The following is a 21,106-nucleotide window of genomic DNA, read 5'->3' on the forward strand; positions in this document are numbered from 1 at the left end:
GTCCAAAGCGCCCATTAGAATCCACACCAACTGAAAGTTACATGTAGCCACTTTAAGGCCTAAATATTCTTACACAGGTGCCAGACAATTACCCGATTGACCCTCCGAGACTGCCAGCTCTTGTAGGAGGAGGCCAATGAAGCCAGAGCAGGCAGAAAGGGAGGGTTTTGTACATTTGCTGTTCTCAAAATCCCACTGCCAAGGGAAATTAACAATAACCTTCGAGCTAGAAAGCTACACGCTGATAGTGGCAAGTTTCAAAGACAATTTGGATGGTGCAATGAAGCAGGCCTGGCCGGCTATTTCGCAGAATGATCGCAAAGATTTACAAAAAATATGTAAACGGCATTTACTATCTAACTGGGATGTTATCATATTGATTGGCGGTGATTGCTATGGACAAAGTACACATAGCGATACACTGGTAAGAGCAAATAACGTTTAACCATGTATCCAGCTAATTTAAATAGATCACATTTCTGTATTTTGAGAACACTTAACTTCATATAATAATTAATGTGGCCTTTACTTTTTGAGGGGTCCAGATGTTCCACCAAAACAACTTCCTTCCCCAAACTGTTGCTGCATCCAAAACTTAGCCCCTCCCACAACAATTGGTTTAAAGAAATGCAAATAACCAGAGCGTTTTTTTCCCTGTCCAAGAATTTATCCGTGGTGTAGCCAGACCTTACTCGAAAGTGGTATGGAAATGGGTCTAGCAATGTCTGACTAGACTAATGCAACTAGGGATGCACCGAACCCAGATTTTTGGGGTTATTCCAAATACCGAACCTACTGGTTAAGATTGTGCCGAACCCCGAACCGAAACCTACTCTTGTTACTTCTAAGCCCGGTCTAATGGAAGTTTGTGTTAATGTGACGTTATTTGAATCTATTGATACGTGTTCACAGAGACGTTTTTGTCGTTTTTTACGTGGTGGACAACACGAAAATGTAAAGTAATGTATTTCAATGGGAAGCATATTTTGTGGCCACAGCACGAAATGGTAGGGAGTGATATAAAAAGCCGAAAATCTGCGTTGGAAGGTTGGTCGGGGTGGTGGATGGGTCAAACAACACAGGACTTTCACCCAGGAGACCGAGGGATCGCGTCCCTCGTGCGGGGCTTTGTTTCCCGGGGATGGCGTCCCTGCGTGTCGCGTTTTGTCCCGCGTGTTACTGTTGTGCGTCTCCCGGCGTTTAAGGCGTCCTTTCCCCGTAAGGTTTTTCCTAAACCCAACCTCTGCCATCCCGTTATTGTGGGGCATCCCCAGCGGGCCGCCTCGCGGGTCGTCTCGCGGGCGCCTCCCGGTTTATGGAGCGTCCTTTTCGGCCGCCTCCCAGCCGCCTCATCCAGCAGGTCCCCAGCGGGCCGCCTCGCGGGCGCCTCCCGGCTTATGGAGCGACCTCTTCCCCTAGAAAATAACGTGACACTTACACGTAAAAAACGAGAAAAACGTCTCCGTGAACACTTATCAATAGATTAAAAATAACGTGGACATTTACACAAACTGCCGTGAGACCGGGTTGTACTTCTATACTCTTTGGCAAGAGCAGAAACTCAACATGTTAGCCTCCTTTTCTCACCTCTTGTTACTTCTCTTTGGTAGCCTTCGGTTCGGTCGGAAAAAATTCTAACGTTCGGCAGTACCCGAACTCCGTCAAAAAGCCCAAAGTTCTGCCGAATTCCGAACCAAACTCTGGGTTCGGTGCATCCCTGAATGCAACAAAAGCATGTTGGCTAATAAAAGCAAACGATTGTGGTTGTGGGTAGACGGACCTTCAATTAGCAGCTGATGCGAATTGAGCCAGGTCAAACCCCAGTACTGTATTTTCACTTTATTTTCAATTGACATTTGATGCTTGAGTTTGTTTTATATTTTTTAAAGATTCTTATTTTTGTATTGATATTAACTAACTTGTTGGATTTTATTGACACAAATGTGATTCCATACTCATAGGCCGTCTTGTTTATTCAATATCTCACATCATTATAATGTGATTATAAAAGGGAAAATAAATCACAACAAACCACAACATAATATTAAAATGGAATAAACAAGGTAAAATATTGTGAGACTAAATTCCCATGAAACACACCTAAAATCCTGTCAATTCTAGATTGATCTAGGTCAGTGGTTCCCAAGGTGGGGTCTGGAGATCCAAAAGTGGTCCCTGATGGGGTTCCATGGGGTCCCCAGCAAAAGGGAGAATGATTATTTTCACTATAATTCTATCCATTAGTTACACCATGACAGAATGTATGATTATTTTAATCATGGATTTCATACACTTATTTTATTAAAATATCCTTAAGGAAAAAATCTTGTCAAATGGGGTCCCATGGCCCCCATATATATATATATATATATGTAAAATATGTGCTTTAACATTTAATGTGTGAGAAATAGACCGAATTCTTTATAGATAGTTGAGACTAATTTAAATTAAAATGTGAGTTTCAAAACCCCCTTAAAATTTACGTAATAGCAAAAGTGTGATGGTTAGGGCCCCGCTGGCTGTGAGTTTCTGTTATGTTTTCTATTTGTTACTTACTTATGCTGAAAACCTAACCTGCTTGGGAGCAGGTTAAGTTGGAGATTAGAGATCAACCAGTGTAAAAGCACCGCCTACTGACTAATCAATACTTGATTGATAACGGCGTCACCGTTCTTAGACGATCAGGTGGAGCTTGGTGTACAGAGAGAGAGAGAGAGAGAGAGAGAGAGGTGTGCGCACATAAAAGTTGAAACATGTAGAGACCGACAACCCCATTAATATTCCTTAATGGGTATTTTTATGAAAGATATTGTTTTTCAGCAGAGGGAATTATGTAGGCCTATATGCTAATTGTCTGCTTTTTCAGCCGTGTTGCCAATGCGCACGTCGGTTTCAATTATGTTTTTATATAGGTTTTTTTGCTCCAACGATCACTTGCCACTGCCAGGTTTGCAACTGATAACATAAGCTAAAGCAATGACAGTTTATGGAAAACACAAGTGTAATTATGGTCAGATCTTGAGCCTGACTGATGGGGAAGTGCTATTGATAAGTCTTGTAATTTACACATTTACAGCGTCGGCTATTTTTTTGCCAGCTTTTCTTTCTGTTTTAGGAAGCACCGACTGAATTGCGTTTTGCCTGTAAAACCCTGTCTGTGTTCTTCATATTTATGTAGAATTTTAGTTTGTTCTTCTTATGTAAAATATGCGGCACTGGTAGATGTTTGTGATTGGTCATGCTGTGCAAACAAAAACTTTTATGTGTATGCGTGTGCGCCGCTGGATTGAGAAACCCTGGGTTGATTGAACTAGTTGTTAACCACCGTCGTGACACAGCTTATGCGGGACCGCGGTTGTTAGGGTTAGTGAAGCCAAGTAACTCAAAAGAGATCCAGGGCATGTTGATCTTGATGCGCAGTACAGGCCTCTAGCTGTCAGTTTCTGTGTTGTTTTCTACTTGCTATTTCTGTTAGGCTCTCCTGTCAATCTCTCTGTAACTACAATCAAGCACAGTATTTAAACCCCGCATCTACTCACCATCTCCACTTGATCGTTGTTTCTGCCACCCTGGTGATACAAGCTCCAAGCTCTTCAGAAATCCTGCATATTTCCCTTTGTCCGTTCCTCTGCCTAATTCTCTGTGTGGTTTTCCATTCTCTGCAGCTATTACCTCCATCATTCTGCCTCCAATCAGCTGGCCTCACCAACTGGTCCCCTCCTCGCGGCTCCCTGCTCCACTCCGCCTCCATGCCTGCTTCCAGCCTTCCCCTCTTCTGCTCCCCCGCTTCCAGTGGCCTCTTCCTCGGCTTCCTCGCGCTCGTTCTCCCCGTTCTCCCTGAGTCCCCTCTCCCTTACCCTTTCCTTTTTATTCCCAAATAAACATTTTTGTTGAAGCTGAGTCCTGCATTTGGGTCCGTTCTGTAACTCGTAACAAAAAGAGATCTATGTTCATATATACATTTAACATATTCTAGAAGCATATTTTGTAGCTTAGCAATATATGGTTTGCTAAATGTGCATTTTAAGTTTTACATTTTTGCAGCAGGAATCTTCTTAAAAAATCTAAAAATCATTCTTTTGATTTGAGGCAGATTCAGGCCATAAACTAGAGGGTTATTAATGTGGTCTTTTCAGTTACTACATTCATGAAGATATTCAGAAAACAGTCTTTGCATCAGTGTATGTAAGTTTTACAATAATACAAAGCAACCTCCCCTGACCTACATCAGACTGAGGCAGCAGCTGAACTTTTATCCTGTTTTGCTGTCACACTGAGAGCAGCAACCTGTACACACAGGGTCCAAAGGGAGGAATGGTGTGCGTTGCTGTAACCGAGCCAAGACTGCCAAGACAGAGGAGATATACCTTTTTTTAAGATTATTGTTTGGGTATTTCCGCATTTAATCACCATGACATCATGAAAGGGGAGAGAGGGGGAAGACATGTGTGAGAGGGGAGGGGCAGTTGGAGTATGCACAGGCGCTTAACCAGTCTATACTCCAGTTAAGGTGTATACATGCAGGGATACCCCGGTTACTGAAGGGATTCTCTAGGTCTGTTATCCAGCTTATGAGAACTCCAATTTTAACCGCGGTAAGGTTATAACATGACGTTGGAGAAATCAGGGTATTGCCTTAACCCAAATATAATCCGCTGAGTGGAGTGTATGGATGAGTAACAAACGTGTGGATTAATGTTGACTGCAACAAAAATGGCAAAACAAGCCCAAATCAGGAGAGATGTGGAGCATGGGAGAGAGGGACAGACAATGAGACAGGTCTGGTAGATACAGACTATAGGGTGAGGCCTAGATTGAGGCCTGTGGTATCTGTGGTGTAGCCAGACCTTTTTTTTGCAGCGCTGTGGAGATATGTCTGGCAATACGATTACGCAACAAAAGCATGTTGGTTAAGGTTAGGGAAAGATTGTGCTTGTGGGTTGGCAGACACAACCTTCAGTTAGTGGCTGTAGCAACTTGATTTAAGCCAGATCAATCCCCATCACTGTATGTAGGAGCCACATACTGTATGTTGTTTATGGTCTCATTTATATTATTTATTGATTATTATATTGTGCACTTATATTGTAGGTGGTAGGCATGTTCATCGCGGCTTGAGCAGAAGGGATATCATTATATTTGTTTGCTTCACCTGATAACCTGAGGCCTGTACTACAACTCAAAATCAACATGCCCTGGATTTATTTCAGTTACCCGGCTTCACCAAACCTAACAACCGCGGTCCTGCATAAGCTGTGTCATGACGGTGGTTAACAACTAGTTCAATCAACCCAGGGTTTCCCCAATCCAGCTACACGCGCGTTCACATAAAAGAGGTGGTGTTTGCACAGCATGACCAATCGCAAACATCTACCAGAGCCGAATATTTTACATAAGAAAAACAAACTATAATTCTACATAAATATTAAGAAAACAGACATGGTTTTAAAGGCAAAACGCAATACAGTTGCTGCTTCCTAAAACAGGAAGGAAAGCTGGCAAAAAAATAGCCAACGCTGTAAATGCCTTAATTACAACGCTTATCAATATCACTTCCCTATCCGTCAAGACCAAGATCTGACCATAATTACACTTGTGCTTCCCATAGACTGTTGTTGCTTTAGTCTATTATTTCAGTTGCAACCCTGGCAGTGGGAAGCGATCATGAGAGCAAATAAAAACATAATTCAAACCGATGCGCGCATTGGCAACATACGTCAAGAAGCCGACAAATAGCCTATATGGAATTCCCTCCGCTGAAAATCTATATCTTCCATAAAACCCACCACCAGGGAATGTTAACGGGGTTGTCAGTCTCTAAATGTTGTAACTCTTATGAGCGGACTTCTCTCTCTCCACGCACAGAGCTCCACCGGATCTTCTAAGAATGGTGACGCCATTATAAATCGAGTATTGGTTGGTCAGTAGGCAGTGTTCGAGTTAACCTGGTAACAAGTGATCCACTGTCGTGATACACAAAACCCTGGGTTGAACCTGAAGTTACCTCATTAATGCGAAATCTTGGGTCGTAGTACAGGACTCTGGGTTTTTTGGGCTTTGACAGAGAGGGGCTGAGCCTAGGAGCGAACACCTTCTGTTGACCGCCGCACTAATGCACTTATTTCAACTCACAAAGTAACTTTAAATTTGGTAACTGCAGTACTAGTTGGACTGCTTACAGCTGCAACACTGTACTTTCCCTTTACTTTTGAAATTACATTTTTTGGATTGAGTTTGATTTATTTTTCTCAAATATGTTTTTTTGTTTGATACTTAACATGTTTTGTTTGATGATATTGACACAAATGGGATTCCACAATCATAGCTTTAGACTGTCTTATTTATTCCAAATTCTACATCATTATAATATTGTGTAAATATAGTGTAAATATAATTACAAAGGGAAACTGGTTCATCACAAACCACAGAATAATATGAAAAAAGAATAAACACAGAGGAACATACAGAGCTAAAACACTGTGAGACCAAATTCCCACCAAACACACCTGACCACCTATCAATTCTAATTTGTTCTACATCAGTGGTAATTATTTCCACTATAGTTCCATCCATAAGTAACACAATAACAAAATGTATGACTATTTTCTATCATGTGTTTTATACACTTTCTCTAGTAAAACATCCAAAAGGAAACATCTTGTCAGGTGGGTGGCCCTGGGACAAATCTTGCCAACTGGGGGGTCCCTGGCCTAATTTGTGTCAGTTTAGGTGTCCTTGATGTGAAACATTTGGGAACATGATATCAAAGGCCTCAATCTGCCTGGAAAAGCAGCACATGATATATATTTCTAACATGTGCGTTTACATTTATTGTGTGAGAAATGGACGAAGAAAAATCTATTAAAATTTGAGACTAATTCAAACCCACAATGTGAGTTTAAAAGATTTATTTTAGTTAGTTGAACCATGCATCTGCAATGTTAATATCATTCTTTTGGTTCAGGTTGAACACATCTTGCTTTTCATAGACCACCTTAAAATGAATGTTATAACAAACAAGATCTATGGACAAATACATTTAACATATTCTAAAAGCATATTTTGTGACATATATTGAGATATATGTTTTGCTAAATGTGCATGTTAAGTTTTACATTTTCGCGGCAGGAATCTTTTTTAAAAATCTAAATATCACTCCTTTGATTTGAGGCAGATTCAGGCCATAAACTAGAGGGTTATTAATGGGGGGAATCATCAAATACTCTAAAGATAAAACAACTGTGATGATCGGATTAATTTTATCAGCCTCAAATCGAGTCAATGACAGCTCACAGAAGAGAGAGAAAGAATAGGTCATGAATGTGACGATGTGAGGCAGGCAGGTCTGTAACGCCTTTCCTCTGAATTCAGACGAGCTTCTCCTGCAGACAAGCAGAATACGTAGATAGGTGTACAGGACAAAGAACAGGGGGATGAAGATGGTTGTTATCGTGACAAACTGAGCTACTATGTTGTTCAATGTTGTGTCGACACAGGAGAGCTGAACCACAGGCCAAATGGAACAGAAAAGCCTGTGGAGTTTATTGCCACACAACGGTAATCGGTCAGAAAGATACAGCATGAAACCCATAGCAAATGCAGGGTAGAGCACGGCAAAAATCACAAGATGTGTTACCATCTGAAATGTCATTTTACTGTGATAGTGTAAAGGCTGGCAAATAGCAACAAATCTATCGTAGGCCATGATGCCGAGGAGAGTAAGTTCATATCCTGCATAGGTGTAAATAACATACATCTGAATGAAACATAATGGACGTGAGATTAAATGAGTGTCAGACAGAATGTCCATCAGAAACCTGGGGAAGAAGCCGGCTGAGCCGTACAGAGAGTTAAAAGACAGACAGCAGATAAAAATATACATGGGCTGATGCAGAGACTTCTCCAGACAGACTGTCAGAATAATGACAATGTTAGCAGAGACAACAGTCATGTAGAGCAACAGACACAGACTGAAGAACAGATATCTGAGGGGCCCAAAGTCTGCAAATAGAGTGAACTGAAAATACAAAGGATTCAGGCTGTTGTTGCTATTCATGTCTGCACAACAGCAGAGCTGGAAGAAGAGAAGTGAGTGATGGAGGGAAAAAGTAAATGAGATTAAAATGTGTGCATCAAAATGTCCTATTTTAACACTAGCCACAAAACATACAGTACGCCTGCATTTATGTAAGTTGCATAATTTGCACATTTCTAACAATTGTGCCTGATAATATTCAGCATAGTTAACCCATTTCAAATAGTTCAAAAAGATATTCAAAAGTACACATGGGTGAAAAAAGGTCATTGTAACATTAACTAAATGCACAAACAACTTAACAAAAAGTTCATTTTCCACAAGTGAATTGCAATCTAAAAAGTTTTCATACTTAATGTAAGTTTTGTGTCCTCTAATAGCTGAGAAATCAGTAGTTATCAGCCAATACAATTTACTGTATACAGTGCTTATGTTATTCATTTGATCTTTTCAGTTAATACATCCATGAAGATATTTAGAAAAATAGTCTTTGCATCAGTGTATGTAAACTAATAGAGTAATACACAGCACCCCTGACCTACAGCAGACTGAGGCAACAGCTGAACTTTTATCCTGTTTTGCTGTCACACTGAGAGCAGCAACTGTACACACAGGGTCCAAAGGGAGGAATGGTGTGTGTCACACACTGACTACTGTGTGTGTTGTGTGTTGCTATAACCGCGCCCAGACTGTGAATGCCGAGGAGATATACTTTTTTTTGTAAGATTTATTTGGGCATTTCTGACTTTAATCACCATGACATCATGAAAGGGGAGAGAGAGGGAAGATGTGTGTGAGAGGGGAGGGGCAGTTGGAGCATTAACCAGTCTATACTCCAGTTAAGGTGTATACATGCAGGGATACCCCATTTACTGAAGGGATTCTCTAGGTCTGTTATCCAGCTTATGAGAACTCAAATTTTAACCGCGGTAAGGTTATAACATGACGTCAGAGATATCAGGGTATTGCCTTAACCCAAATATAATCCACTGAGTGGCGAGTGGAGTGTATGGATGAGTAACAAACGTGTGGATTAATGTTGACTGCAACAAAAATGGCAAAACAAGCCCAAATCAGGAGAGATGTGGAGCATGGGAGAGAGGGACAGACAATGAGACAGGTCTGGTAGATACAGACTATAGGGTGAGGCCTTGATTGAGGCCTGTGGTATCTGTGGTGTAGCCAGACCTTTGTCTGAAACAGTTGTGGTTTCAAAATCTCTATGGGAAACAATAAACCTTCAAGCTGACAAGCTACACGCTGAAAATGGCAGGTTTTGAAGAACATTTGAATGAAGAAATAAGCAGGCCTGCTTGGTTGTTTTGGTGAATGATTCTAAACATTTTTAAAAAATATGTTCCCAGTATTAAATCTCTGGAAACTGGGATAACTTGGAACACGTTAACGTTAAGCCACAGCAAGCAGAAAGGGAGGGGTTGAAACGGTTAGTGTTCTTCAAAGGGGTGATAGAATGATTATATAGGGTATTTCACACTGTTCCTTATGGTCTCCTAATGGGGTATGTAACATTGGTTGGGCTGAAAATGGCCTGGTTGATATTTTATTGGCCCTTATGCATCCCTGTGTTTTGGCCCTATTTGTAACAAGAGCTTTTCTTCCAAATATGGTATGGTCATGAATATTTAGATGAGCTGCATGGTGATTGGTTGAGCGACTTGCCATACACATACATTAGAGAAGCGACAGAATCTCATATTCCAGACACTGCAATGTTTCATTACCAAATTCACTTGTGAGACTTTTTTAAGCGAGAAATCAACTATATAAAGTTCAAATATGGGCCGTTTTACAAAAATTGATGGCTAATTGCAAATTTGGTAAGACGTGTCGGACTTTAGGAGCTCCACACAGTCTGACGAGAAAGCGACACGCCGCTGGGCCCATACACCAGGGTAAAGTCACCCTTTGTGGATACTGCCACGAGGGCGGTGGCCGCGCCGCGCATAACTATATCTATAAATAATACATTTACGGTTTGAATTTGCGCCAATTTATACATATAACATCATTCCCCAATGTCTTATAAAGCTAACCGTTGTGTCCAATTTGATTTTAAGGCATTTTTATGAACCCAAGGCGTCTTTGGAGGACAAGCAGCTGCTTGCTATATGTCCCATTCATTACAATGGGGAAATACCGCAGCTAGCTAGCTACACTTTCGCCATAACTAAATTATATTTGCAGTTTGAATTTCGTCACGCCACTTATACAACATCATTCCCCAATGTCTTATAAAGCTAACCGTTGTGTCCGATTTGATTTTAAGGCATTTTTATGAACGAGAGGCGTCTTTGTAGGACGAGCAGCTGCTTGCTATATGTCCCATTCATTACAATGGGGAAATACCGCAGCTAGCTTGCTACACTGTCGCCATAACTAAATTATATTTACAGTTTGAATTTCGTCACGCCACTTATACAACATCATTCCCCAATGTCTTATAAAGCTAACCGTTGTGTCCGATTTGATTTTAAGGCATTTTTATGAACGCAAGCGTCTTTGTAGGACGAACAGCTGTTTGCTATATGTCCCATTCATTAGAATGGGGAAATATCACAGCTTGCTCACTTTCGCATAACTAAAGTATATTTACAGTTTGAATTTTGTCACGACATGAATATTACAGGTTCCTCAAGGTCTTACAAAGCTTAGCTAACACTTGTCCGATTTCGGATTTCAATTGAATGTATTTTTGTGAATGTCAGAGTTAGGAGGAGGCTAGCTAGCTCTCATTGATGGACTCCATCTCACCGCGGCTCTATCAATGAGACTCGCGGACAAGAGGCGTTTATTTCCCCAATTGTTTGTTTAAATAACTCAACACACATACCCATTATAAGATTTACTGGAACCTGCGGGCTGTGGTAAAAGATTGCGGGCGTAACAAGCTCGCTGACACTGCGGTCAGGGTGGCGATGTAGCAACCCAGGCAGCACCAACACCGGCACTAAACTCCAACACACAGTCGGAGAAAATTTGCAATTAGCCATCCATTTTCGTAAAGCGGCCCATATTTGAGCTTTATATGGTTGATTTCTCGCATAAAAAAGTTTCAGAAGTGAATTTTCTAATGGAATAGCAGAGATCTGCGCCGACCTAGCTAGATTCAGAAGACTACCTGATCTCTGGTCAGTTGTGTAGCCTATGTAAATGTTGGGGCGTGACTGTTCTCTTAAGGTTCGGTTTTTTTTGGGGGTGGCGGCAGCAACTCAGCTTTGTTGGGATTCGCCCGTTTTCAGCGGCAGTTTCAAAATATGAGATTTTCATAGTAAAGGGGTGTCAGTGGGACTTTGAGCTTCTATGTATGTCCTATTTACCCACCGAACTGTCGTTATTCAACTATGACAGGGTAAAATCGGTTTTGCATTCTATCACCCCTTTAAAATCCTATAGCCACGGAAATCGTCAACAACCTTCAAGCAAAAAAGAAATTGGCGAGTTTAAAAAAAGATAAGGCAGAAATGAGTCAGACCTGCTTGGGTCTTTTGGTTAATGATCGTAAAGGTTTACAAAGATTATGCTTACAAATTTCCTCTCTAACTGGGACGTTTTGGGACCGACTGGTGGGATTGCTGTGGACTAAGTACACACAGAGATACACTGGTAGGAGCCAATGATGGTTACCATTTATCCAGCTAATTTAAATATCTCACATTACTGTATTTTGCAACCAGTTAATTTCATTTAATATTTTATGCAGCGACTTCTCCAGGCAGACATTAGCAGAGACAATAATAATATAGATCAACAGACACAGACTGAAGAATAGATATCTGAGGGGCCCATAGTCTGCAAACAGAGTGAACTGAAAATACAAAGGATTCAGGCTGTTGTTGCTTTTCATGTCTGCACAACAGCAGAGCTGGAAGAAGAGAAGTGAAAATAGATTGAGCAACATTAAATAAGATTAAAGGGGATTGTCACGACACATACACTTCAGGAGTGGGAGTCTGTAATGGCGTCATGTATGAGAAAGAGGGGAATTCCTGTAGAAGAACAAGCTGAGGAGGTGCTAAGTAAGCTTGGGGGGAGGGCACGTGAGGTAGTTAAGGTGGGCATACCTAGCAGTCCATTAATGTCTCTATCAAGAGGCCCAGAGCCCATCTTTGAAATATTAAAGCAACACTTTTAGTCTCTTCTGCTATGCCACCAGTTGACTTCTATGCCACAATGTCCAGCTCAGGTGAACACCCATTTTACTACTGGCTGAGGTTAGACAGAACTACAGAGGTGACTGACGACTGTCTTAGGAGGCAAAATAAGGCATTTGATAATCTGTCACATGACCTGACTGCCATGTTCATATGTCACTGCCCCAACCCAGAGTTGTCCCTCATATTCAAGTGCAAGCCACAACAATTGACAGTCACTGATGTGCATGAGAAACTTATTGAAAACAGCAGAGATAAAAAACATGCATCAAGTTTGAGATTGGCCACTGCTTAGAGCTGGGCAATGTATCAATATTATATCGATATCGTGACATGAGACTAGATCTAGATCGTAATATCGTAATATGGCATAAGTGTTGTCTTTTCCTGGTTTTTAAAGGCTGCATTACAGTAATGTGATGTCATTTTCTGAACTTACTAGACTGTTATAACTGTTATTATTTGCCTTTACCCACTTAGACATTATATCCACATTACTGATTATTTATCAAAAATCTCATTGTGTAAATATTTTGTGAAAGCACCAATAGTCAACACTACAATATTGTTGAGGTAATGATATCGAGGTATTTGTTCAAAAATATTGTGATATTTGATTTTCTCCATATCGCCCAGCTCTACCACTGCCATAACTTCACAGCAACAAGGTGTGGATTCCCCTGTGCATAATGTGACACCTGATGGGCAGTTTGTCATGGCATCACCAGCTCCAGTTTCCACACCATCTCCAGGGCAGCAGGCTAAGCGGTACGCTGATCTACCTCAAACACATAATAGCTATGCTGGAGCGTGTTCTGAAACAGCAGCCGCAACAGACAGGGTTGCTCAGCAGGGGTGATGTGCATGCTCGCCAGAATCAGATGGGCAAAGTCAAGCCTTCTGTATCCTTTGGCATTTGTGTGGATCTCGGACACACTACGCATTACTAGATGGCGTGCATGTTGTGGGGGCAAATGCTAGGCCTGTGTGTGAGCCCCCTGCAACTGATGATAACGATGACTTGGAGTCTATCTACCAGAGTGTGTGTGAGGAGAGACAACTGGGACATAGACCCAACCTCCATAGATTAAAACCACACGATGAACTGTTCTATGAAAATTTGATCTTGGCGGGGAAAGTGTCAGTCAAAACTATGCTAGACAGTGGGTCAATGGCCTGCACGCTGAGTTTGAGTGTCATGCCACAGTTGTTACATCAATCAGTGTTAAAGAATCACACTGTAGTGGTTGATGGTGACAACCTTATCATTGGGAGCAAGCTGTTGAGATATCTGGTCCATCACCTGAAGCACAGTTATCTTGGAGCCTACAAGCGCAAGAGCAAGGCCAAGATCAGTCCTAGTCGGAAGAACTGTGGCATTGCTGAGAGATGATGGGTGGCTGCCGCTAGAAGTGGTATACCCCTCTGCCAAGTCTTTCACACTTAAACAAAATGCTAAGCTGGTGATGTATATCAATGTGTGGGTTCTTTCTACATGTTTTGACAGATTTGTTAATGTTTGAGATGTTGTGCCTGATCTGTTGTACTGGTCAAGCAATTTATTTTTTTGCTCTTACTGTTCTTTCTTTTTTGTGGAGCAATTGGAATTTAGCCAGGGGGAATGTAACAGCGTTTATATATTATGCCATTCCACCATTTTCACTGGTTGTTGTGTATTGTAGAAATATATTGGGTTTAGAATAAGAATGTCTTGTAGCCTGGGATGGCCTCGCGGTCTCCTCCTGTCTGGCATGTGTAAGATAAGACGTGTTCAAATTTAGTGGAGCAAAAGTGCTCCTGATTTGTTTGATAAACATTTGGAACAGAATGCACCTAATGAAATATCTTAAAGTAACAGACAATCTTTAGGCCATGAGAGAAGAAGAGAATGAGAGCAATCCCAAGGCTAGCGTGCAACTTTGCTTTCTTCTCGGAGACAGAAAGTCTGAGTGATATCCAACTGATTGGCGGCCAAGATGCCCTGGCAGGAGGAGGAACCTGAAGATGAATAAAAGAATGGTCCGGTGTCAGACCCGGAGAGACTTTGTTGGTGGCTAGGGAGAGAAAGTCTTGAAGGATCGGCTGATCCATATGAATATGAAATGTCTGGTTGCAATCATTTTACTAAAGATTGTTTTAGTTTAACTGAACGAATCCTGAGTATTCATTTCCTGGTCTGCCTTCCAACAAACACATATTAAAAGGGGAAAACTTGAGAAGTGACCGGTGGAGTCAAAAATAATCGGTCACATCTTTTCCTACAGTATTCATTGCCTGTTATCAGAGATGTGCCCAAAGTGAGTTGCGGAGTGCAGCACAGAGTAAAAATGTTGTGTATTTATATCCGTATATTCATTGTATGATCATATGTGCACTGTGATTTATGACCATATTAATAATAAGCGTTACAAGTGGATTGTTGTACCTTTTCAAGTGCTAACATTTTAAAATAGCGGCATAATACACTTTCTAGCTAGCCTCTGTGCTAAAATTACATGGCAGATAGCAGACACCGGGAGATGGCTAAACAGATTGTCCATCTCCGGGGCTGTAAACGTGTCTCAAAAATTGGAAGGGACCAAGCAGCCCCCGCTGTTGCCGCTGGCTAACGTTAGCTAGCTAACAAAGTTAGCTTGCTAATTCTATCCGACACTGGTTACAGACATAAGGAGCCGAACAAGTCGTCAGTCATCTGGCGACAGCACTGTGCTTTCCTACTTAGTGACAAGAGTGTGAATGAAACATTAATTTAGTAAATTTTACTAATTTAGTGATCAGTCTGTGTAATCGGCCTTCTTGGAGACCTTGAGTGGAGTCCTGCATGGGGCGCCAGTGGGGGACTCCATTGTTCTGCTGGGGGACTTCAACGCACACGTGGGCAATGATGGAGACACCTGGAGAGGCGTGATTGGGAGGAACGGCCTCCCTGATCTAAACCAGAGTGGTTGTTTGTTGTTGGACTTCTGTGCTAGTCATGGATTGTCAATAACGAACACCATGTTCGAACATAAGGATGCTCATAAGTGTACTTGGTACCAGAGCACCCTAGGCCGAAGGTCAATGATCAATTTTATAATTGTTTCATCTGCTCTGAGGCCGTATGTTTTGGACACTCGGGTGAAGAGAGGGGCAGAGCTGTCAACAGATCACCATCTGGTGGTGAGTTGGGTCAGGGGGTGGGGGAAGACTCTGGACAGACCTGGGAAGCCCAAACGGGTAGTGCAGGTAAATTGGGAACATCTGGAGGAGGCCCCTGCCCGACAGACTTTCAACTCACAGCTCCGGCGGAGCTTTCTCGGATCCCGTGGAGGCGGGGCATTGAACCCGAGTGGACAATGTTCAAAGTTTCCATTGCTGAAGCGCGGCGAGGAGCTGTGGTCTTAGGGTCTTAGGTGCCTCAAGGGCGGTAACCCACGAACACCGTGGTGGACACCGGTGTCAGGGAAGCCGTCCGACTGAAGAAGGAGTCTTTCCGGGATATGTTATCCCAGAGGACTCCGGAGGCAGTTTGTGTAGGTACCGAAGGGCCCGAGGGCGCTGCAGCCTCTGCCCTGAAAGAGGCAAAGCAGCGGGTGTGGGAGAAGTTTGGAGAAGAGCAGTGCGTAAGGGAACTTTCAGTTGGTACCAAAGTGCTTCTGGAAAACTGTTCGCCACCTCAGGAGGGGAAGCGGGGAACCATCCAAGCTGTGTACAGTAAGGAAGGGACACTATTGACCTCAACTGAGGAGGTAATAGGGCGGTAGAAGGAGCATTTTGAGGAACTCCTGAATCCGACTAATACCTCTATGTTGGAGGCAGAGCTGGAGGATGACCGGGGATTATCGTCGATTTCCGGGCGGAAGTCACTGATGTAGTCAAACAACTCCACAGTGGCAAAGCCCCCCGGGGATTGATGAGATCCGTCCGGAAATGCTCAAGGCTCTGGGTGTGGAGGGGCTGTCCTGGTTGACACGTCTCTCTTCAACATTGCGTGGAAGTCCGGAAACAGTGCCAAAGGGTGGCAGACTGGGGTGGTGTTTCCCCCTTTTTAAAGAGGGGGACCAGAGTGTGTGTGCCAATTACAGGGGTATCACACTTCTCAGCCTCCCTGGTAAAGTCTACTCCAAGGTGCTGGAAAGGAGGGTTTGGCCGATAGTCGAACCTCAGGTTGAGGAGGAACAATGCGGATTCCGTCCTGGTCGTGGGAACAACGGACCAGCTCTTTTCACTCGGCCGAAGGGGCCTGAGGGAGTGATGGTGCCCAACCGGTCTACATGGATTTTGTGGATTTGGAGAAGGCGTATGACCGGGTCCCCCGGGAGATACTGTGGGAGGTGCTGCGGAGTATGGGGTGAGGGGTCTCTACTCAGGGCCATCCATATCTGTGTAACGAAAGTGAGAGCTGTGTCCGGGGTCTCTGCAGCAAGTCGGACTCGTTTCAGGTGAGGGTTGGCCTCCGCCAGGGCTGCGCTTTGTCACCAATCCTGTTTGTAATATTTATGGACAGGATATCGAGGCGTAGTCGGGGTGGGGAGGGGTTGCAGTTCGTTGGGCTGGGGATCTCATCGCTGCTTTTTGCAGATGATGTGGTCCTTGATGGCATCATCGGCTTGCGACCTTCAGCACTCACTGGATCGGTTCGCAGCCAAGTGTGCAGCGGTTGGGATGAGGATCAGCACCTCTAAATCGGAGGCCATGGTTCTCAGCAGGAAACCGATGGAATGCCTTCTCCAAGTAGGGAATGAGTCCTTACCCCAAGTGAAGGAGTTCAAGTACCTTGGGGTTTTGTTCGCGGAGTGAGGGACAATGGAGCGGGATATTGGTCAGAGAAAGCTACGAGCGGGTGTACAATTCCATCTATCGCACCGTTGTGACGAAAAGAGAGCTGAGCCAGAAGGCAAAGCTCTCGATCTACCGGTCAGTTTTCGTTCCTACCCACCTATGGTCATGAAGGCGCATGACCAAAAGAACGAGATCCAGGGTACAAGCGGCCGAAATGGGTTTCCTCAGGAGGGTGGCTGGCGTCTCCCTTAGAGATAGGGTGAGAAGCTCAGTCATCCGTGAGGAGCTCGAGGTAAAGCCGCTGCTCTCTTGCGTCGAAAGGAGCCAGTTGAGGTGGTTCGGGCATCTGGTAAGGATGCCCCTGGGCGCCCCCTAGGGAGGTGTTCCAGGCACGTCCAGCTGGGAGGAGGCCTCGGGGAAGACCCAGGACTAGGTGGAGGGATTATATCTCCAACCTGGCCTGGGAACGCCTCGGGATCCCCCAGTCGGAGCTGGTTAATGTTGCTCGGGAAAGGGAAGTTTAGGGTCCCCTGCTGGAGCTGCTCCCCCCGCGACCCGACACCGGATAAGCGGACGAAGATGGATGGATGGATGGATGGTCTGTGTAATAACCTGGGTAAGACTATACCCCAGTTACTGATTCCATTACTTACCACAGTTCATGTTTTTGTAAATTATTATCTTGTTTGTTATATACAGTGGCACTCATAAGTTTATGAACCAATGCTAAAGTTGACTAAAAAGAGGAATAAAAAAAATCATCTTTTGGATATTAATCTTAATGCCTTGATTTAAAAATGAGGAAAAATGCAAACTTTCACCAATTTTCTTTGTGAATGAATAATGTTTCGTAAATAAATAAATGTTCTTCCTTAAAATACAGGGGGCATAAGGCAGATTTTTATTTTGAAAGGCTAGTTATTTCATGGATCCAGGATAGTATGCATCCTGATAAAGTTCCCTTGGCCTTTGGAATTAAAATAGCCCCACATCATCACATACCCTTCACCATACCTAGATATTTGCATCGGGTACTTTCCATAAAATCATCTCTCAATGCCAATCAAACCAGCTATTAGGCTAACTGAAATGAAACAATGCCAAGAAGAAGAAGGATGTCCTAGGGACCTCAAAGGTAGCTCTCAGGTGTTCAAATGCCACTTATTGGTGTAGCGTAGTTGCTCCTCCACCTGTTTAAAGTTGGTCATTGTGGTGATAATAGGGCCATAGGCTAGCATACACTTTTTGGACACACACCTGTGAAGGCAAGGTCTTGCAGTCTTAGACTTCCAGTGAGGTTTTGCTCTATTTCTCTCCGTGGGACTGTAGATGAGGGGTCCATCCACACTCTGAGGGCCCGTAGCTGAAAGGCTCTGTGGTACACTTTAAGGTTAGCGAAGGCCAGGCCTCCCGTGTTTGCGGTACATTGCAGGGTAGAGTATTTTAGCCTGGGTTGTTTATTATTCCAAATATACTGCTGAATTATGGTATCAAGTTTCTTCCAGAAATGTATTGGTGGGGGTAAGGGGATCATTGTAAAGATCATTGGGAGTAAAATGATAGGTCCTAGTGTGCCAAAGTACTGTAGTAAAAGTTCTGATGGAAATCCATCCAACCCTGGTGTTTTCCCTTTCTTAGCTATTTTTAATGCTGATTTAAGTTCCTCTAATGTAATAGGTTGACCCAGTTCTTCTGGGTCAAGAAGAGCCAGGTTTTGCTCTTTCAGGAACTTTTGGCACTCTGTCGGATCCTGATTGCAGGAGGATTCATACAATTTTGAATAAAAGGATTGGAAAGTGGTGGTGATATCTTTAGGATTCGTTGAGATACCTCGGTCCGTGAGGATGCTGTTGATAGTAGCTCTGGACTAGCTTTGTTTTAATTTCAGAGCTAGCAATTTGCTTGGTTTACAACCATTAAAATAGCAATTTTGGCCTCACTCTGTGCATTATGAATTCAGCTTTTTAGCAAATCATTTAGCTCTGCTCAATTTGTCTTTGACTAAAAGAGTATGTGTAGATTTAAAAAGCACGTCTTTAGAGACTGCTCTAATGATTTACAACACTCTTCCAACTCCGCAATCCTTGCCTCTCTCTTTTTCTTCAAATTTGCCACAAAGGAAGATGTGAAATCTCGAATAAATCCTTTAGTGGCTTTCCAGATATACGCGGGTCCGTAACTGAGTCAGTATTGATTGATATAAACTCTGCCAGCTTGGCTCTAAAACAGTGTTTCTCAACGGGGGCGGTACTGCCCCCCTCCCCCAGGGGGCGTTCAGAAGATGATGGGGGGCGTTGGAAGCAACATTTTGGAAAGGGGGGGCGTTTGTTTGAAAGCTAGTTTAAACCAAAGATTCACAATAACAATACATGTTTACACTTAAACTACTAAAAAATCAGTGGTCTTTAACATTAAAACCTGCCAGTTTACAGCACTGCGACTGGACGAGATGCTGGATCATAACTCTTCTTCTCTTCTGTGCTTCTGTAAGCTTTGTTTGGCGCAGCTCCGTGCTGCCTTCACAGAAACAGGACGTCAGAGTATTGTCTTAAATGAGCTCTGTACTACGTGAAGCTGCGTTCAGTTAAAAAAAAAAAGCAATCACCGCGACGTCCTGTTGTATTCTTGAATCCCCCAAATGTAGCACAAGTAGACTTTATATTTCACAGTAACAGCTTTTCGTCAGATTGTTTATAGAACACAACGTTTCCTACTGCACCTGAAGGCAGCTTCATTTCACGGAGAAAGAGAGAAAGAAAAGAGACGTGCAAGAGACATGGACTGTGCTTTGTTGTTTGGCAAAAATTTAGCTGTTCCCCAAACTCCCGGGCAGTTCAGGGCTTGTGTTTGGTGTTTTAAAACTTTCTTAGGAAGCGATAGAGGAAGAGATGTCACTGTTTACTGTATGGGACTCTCACACCTCCACAAAACACAGCGCGTTGTGGGGTTGCATTTTTTTCTGCTATTTAATCGCAAGACAGGCGATAGCAAACTCTTCAAACCTAGACTCTTCAAACCTATACTCTTCTAACCTATAATCTTCTAACCTAGACTCTTCTAACCTATACTCTTCAAACCTAGACTCTTCAAACCTAGACTCTTCTAACCTATACTCTTCAAACCTAGACTCTTCTAACCTATACTCTTCTAACCTATATTCTTCTAACCTATAATCTTCTAACCTAGACTCTTCTAACCTATACTCTTCTAACCTATAATCTTCAAACCTAGACTCTTCAAACCTATACTCTTCTAACCTATACTCTTCTAACCTATAATCTTCTAACCTAGACTCTTCTAACCTATACTCTTCACACCTAGACTCTTCTAACCTAGACTCTTCTAACCTATACTCTTCTAAGCATAAAAAAGGGTTCTCACTAACTTTCAAAGGTTGTAAACTTATTTCTATTCGGCAGTAGGTGTCGTTCTTCAAGTCATTTGTCATCACTTTTGATGTAATACTTTTGTGTGTGTGTATGTTTGTGTAATCCTTCTGCTTTTACCGCTTGTTAAATGCCAGCTTGTTTTCCGTTGGAACAATTTGATTAGAGATTTAGATTTGAATGAAAAATAGATTTGAATGTTAAATTGCTAGCTGTTTCTGATTGGCTACTGTTAGTGTTTGTAATAATAATAATAATAATAATTATAATAATAATAATAAATTTTATTTAAAGCGCCTTTCATGACACCCAAGGTCACTTCACAAACAAAAAAGGACATTCAAATTATAGTCATCTTATAAACGTGCTGAGGTTCACACCAGGGACTTGTAGCAGGTCTTTTGATAATACCTAATTATAGTTTGAATGTTACATATCTAACTTAACTTCCTTCATTTAAACAGCTCTAAAACTGAAGGACTCCTCATTGGGACCCCACACCAACTCCAATCCTCCCCTCTGACCGTTTACTCATTTGCTGGCCGCTCCTTCCTCTCTCTTTCTGATGCAGAGAAGCTGGTCCATGCCCTTGTCTCCCCCAGACTTGACTACTGCAATGCCCTCCTCATCGGGATCCCTGGCAAGAGCCTGCAGAGATTGCAGTACATCCAGAAATGCGCAGCCAGGGTCCTGATGAGGGTGCGCAAATTTGAGCACATCACACCCATCCTCCATTATCTCCACTGGCTTCC

General features: G+C 42.8%; 1 protein-coding gene across 1 annotated transcript; it reads right to left on the reverse strand.

The window, feature by feature from the left end:
- Positions 1–7,111: 7,111 nt before the first annotated feature.
- On the reverse strand, positions 7,112–8,056 carry LOC120569464 (olfactory receptor 6N1-like). Its single transcript, XM_039817327.1, has one exon. It carries the CDS (start codon positions 8,054–8,056, stop codon positions 7,112–7,114), a length of 945 nt encoding a protein of 314 aa, XP_039673261.1.
- Between the last annotated feature and the right edge of the window lie 13,050 nt (positions 8,057–21,106).

The sequence above is a fragment of the Perca fluviatilis genome, chromosome 12 (genome assembly GCF_010015445.1).
Source record: "Perca fluviatilis chromosome 12, GENO_Pfluv_1.0, whole genome shotgun sequence".
Lineage (NCBI taxonomy): Eukaryota > Metazoa > Chordata > Actinopteri > Perciformes > Percidae > Perca > Perca fluviatilis.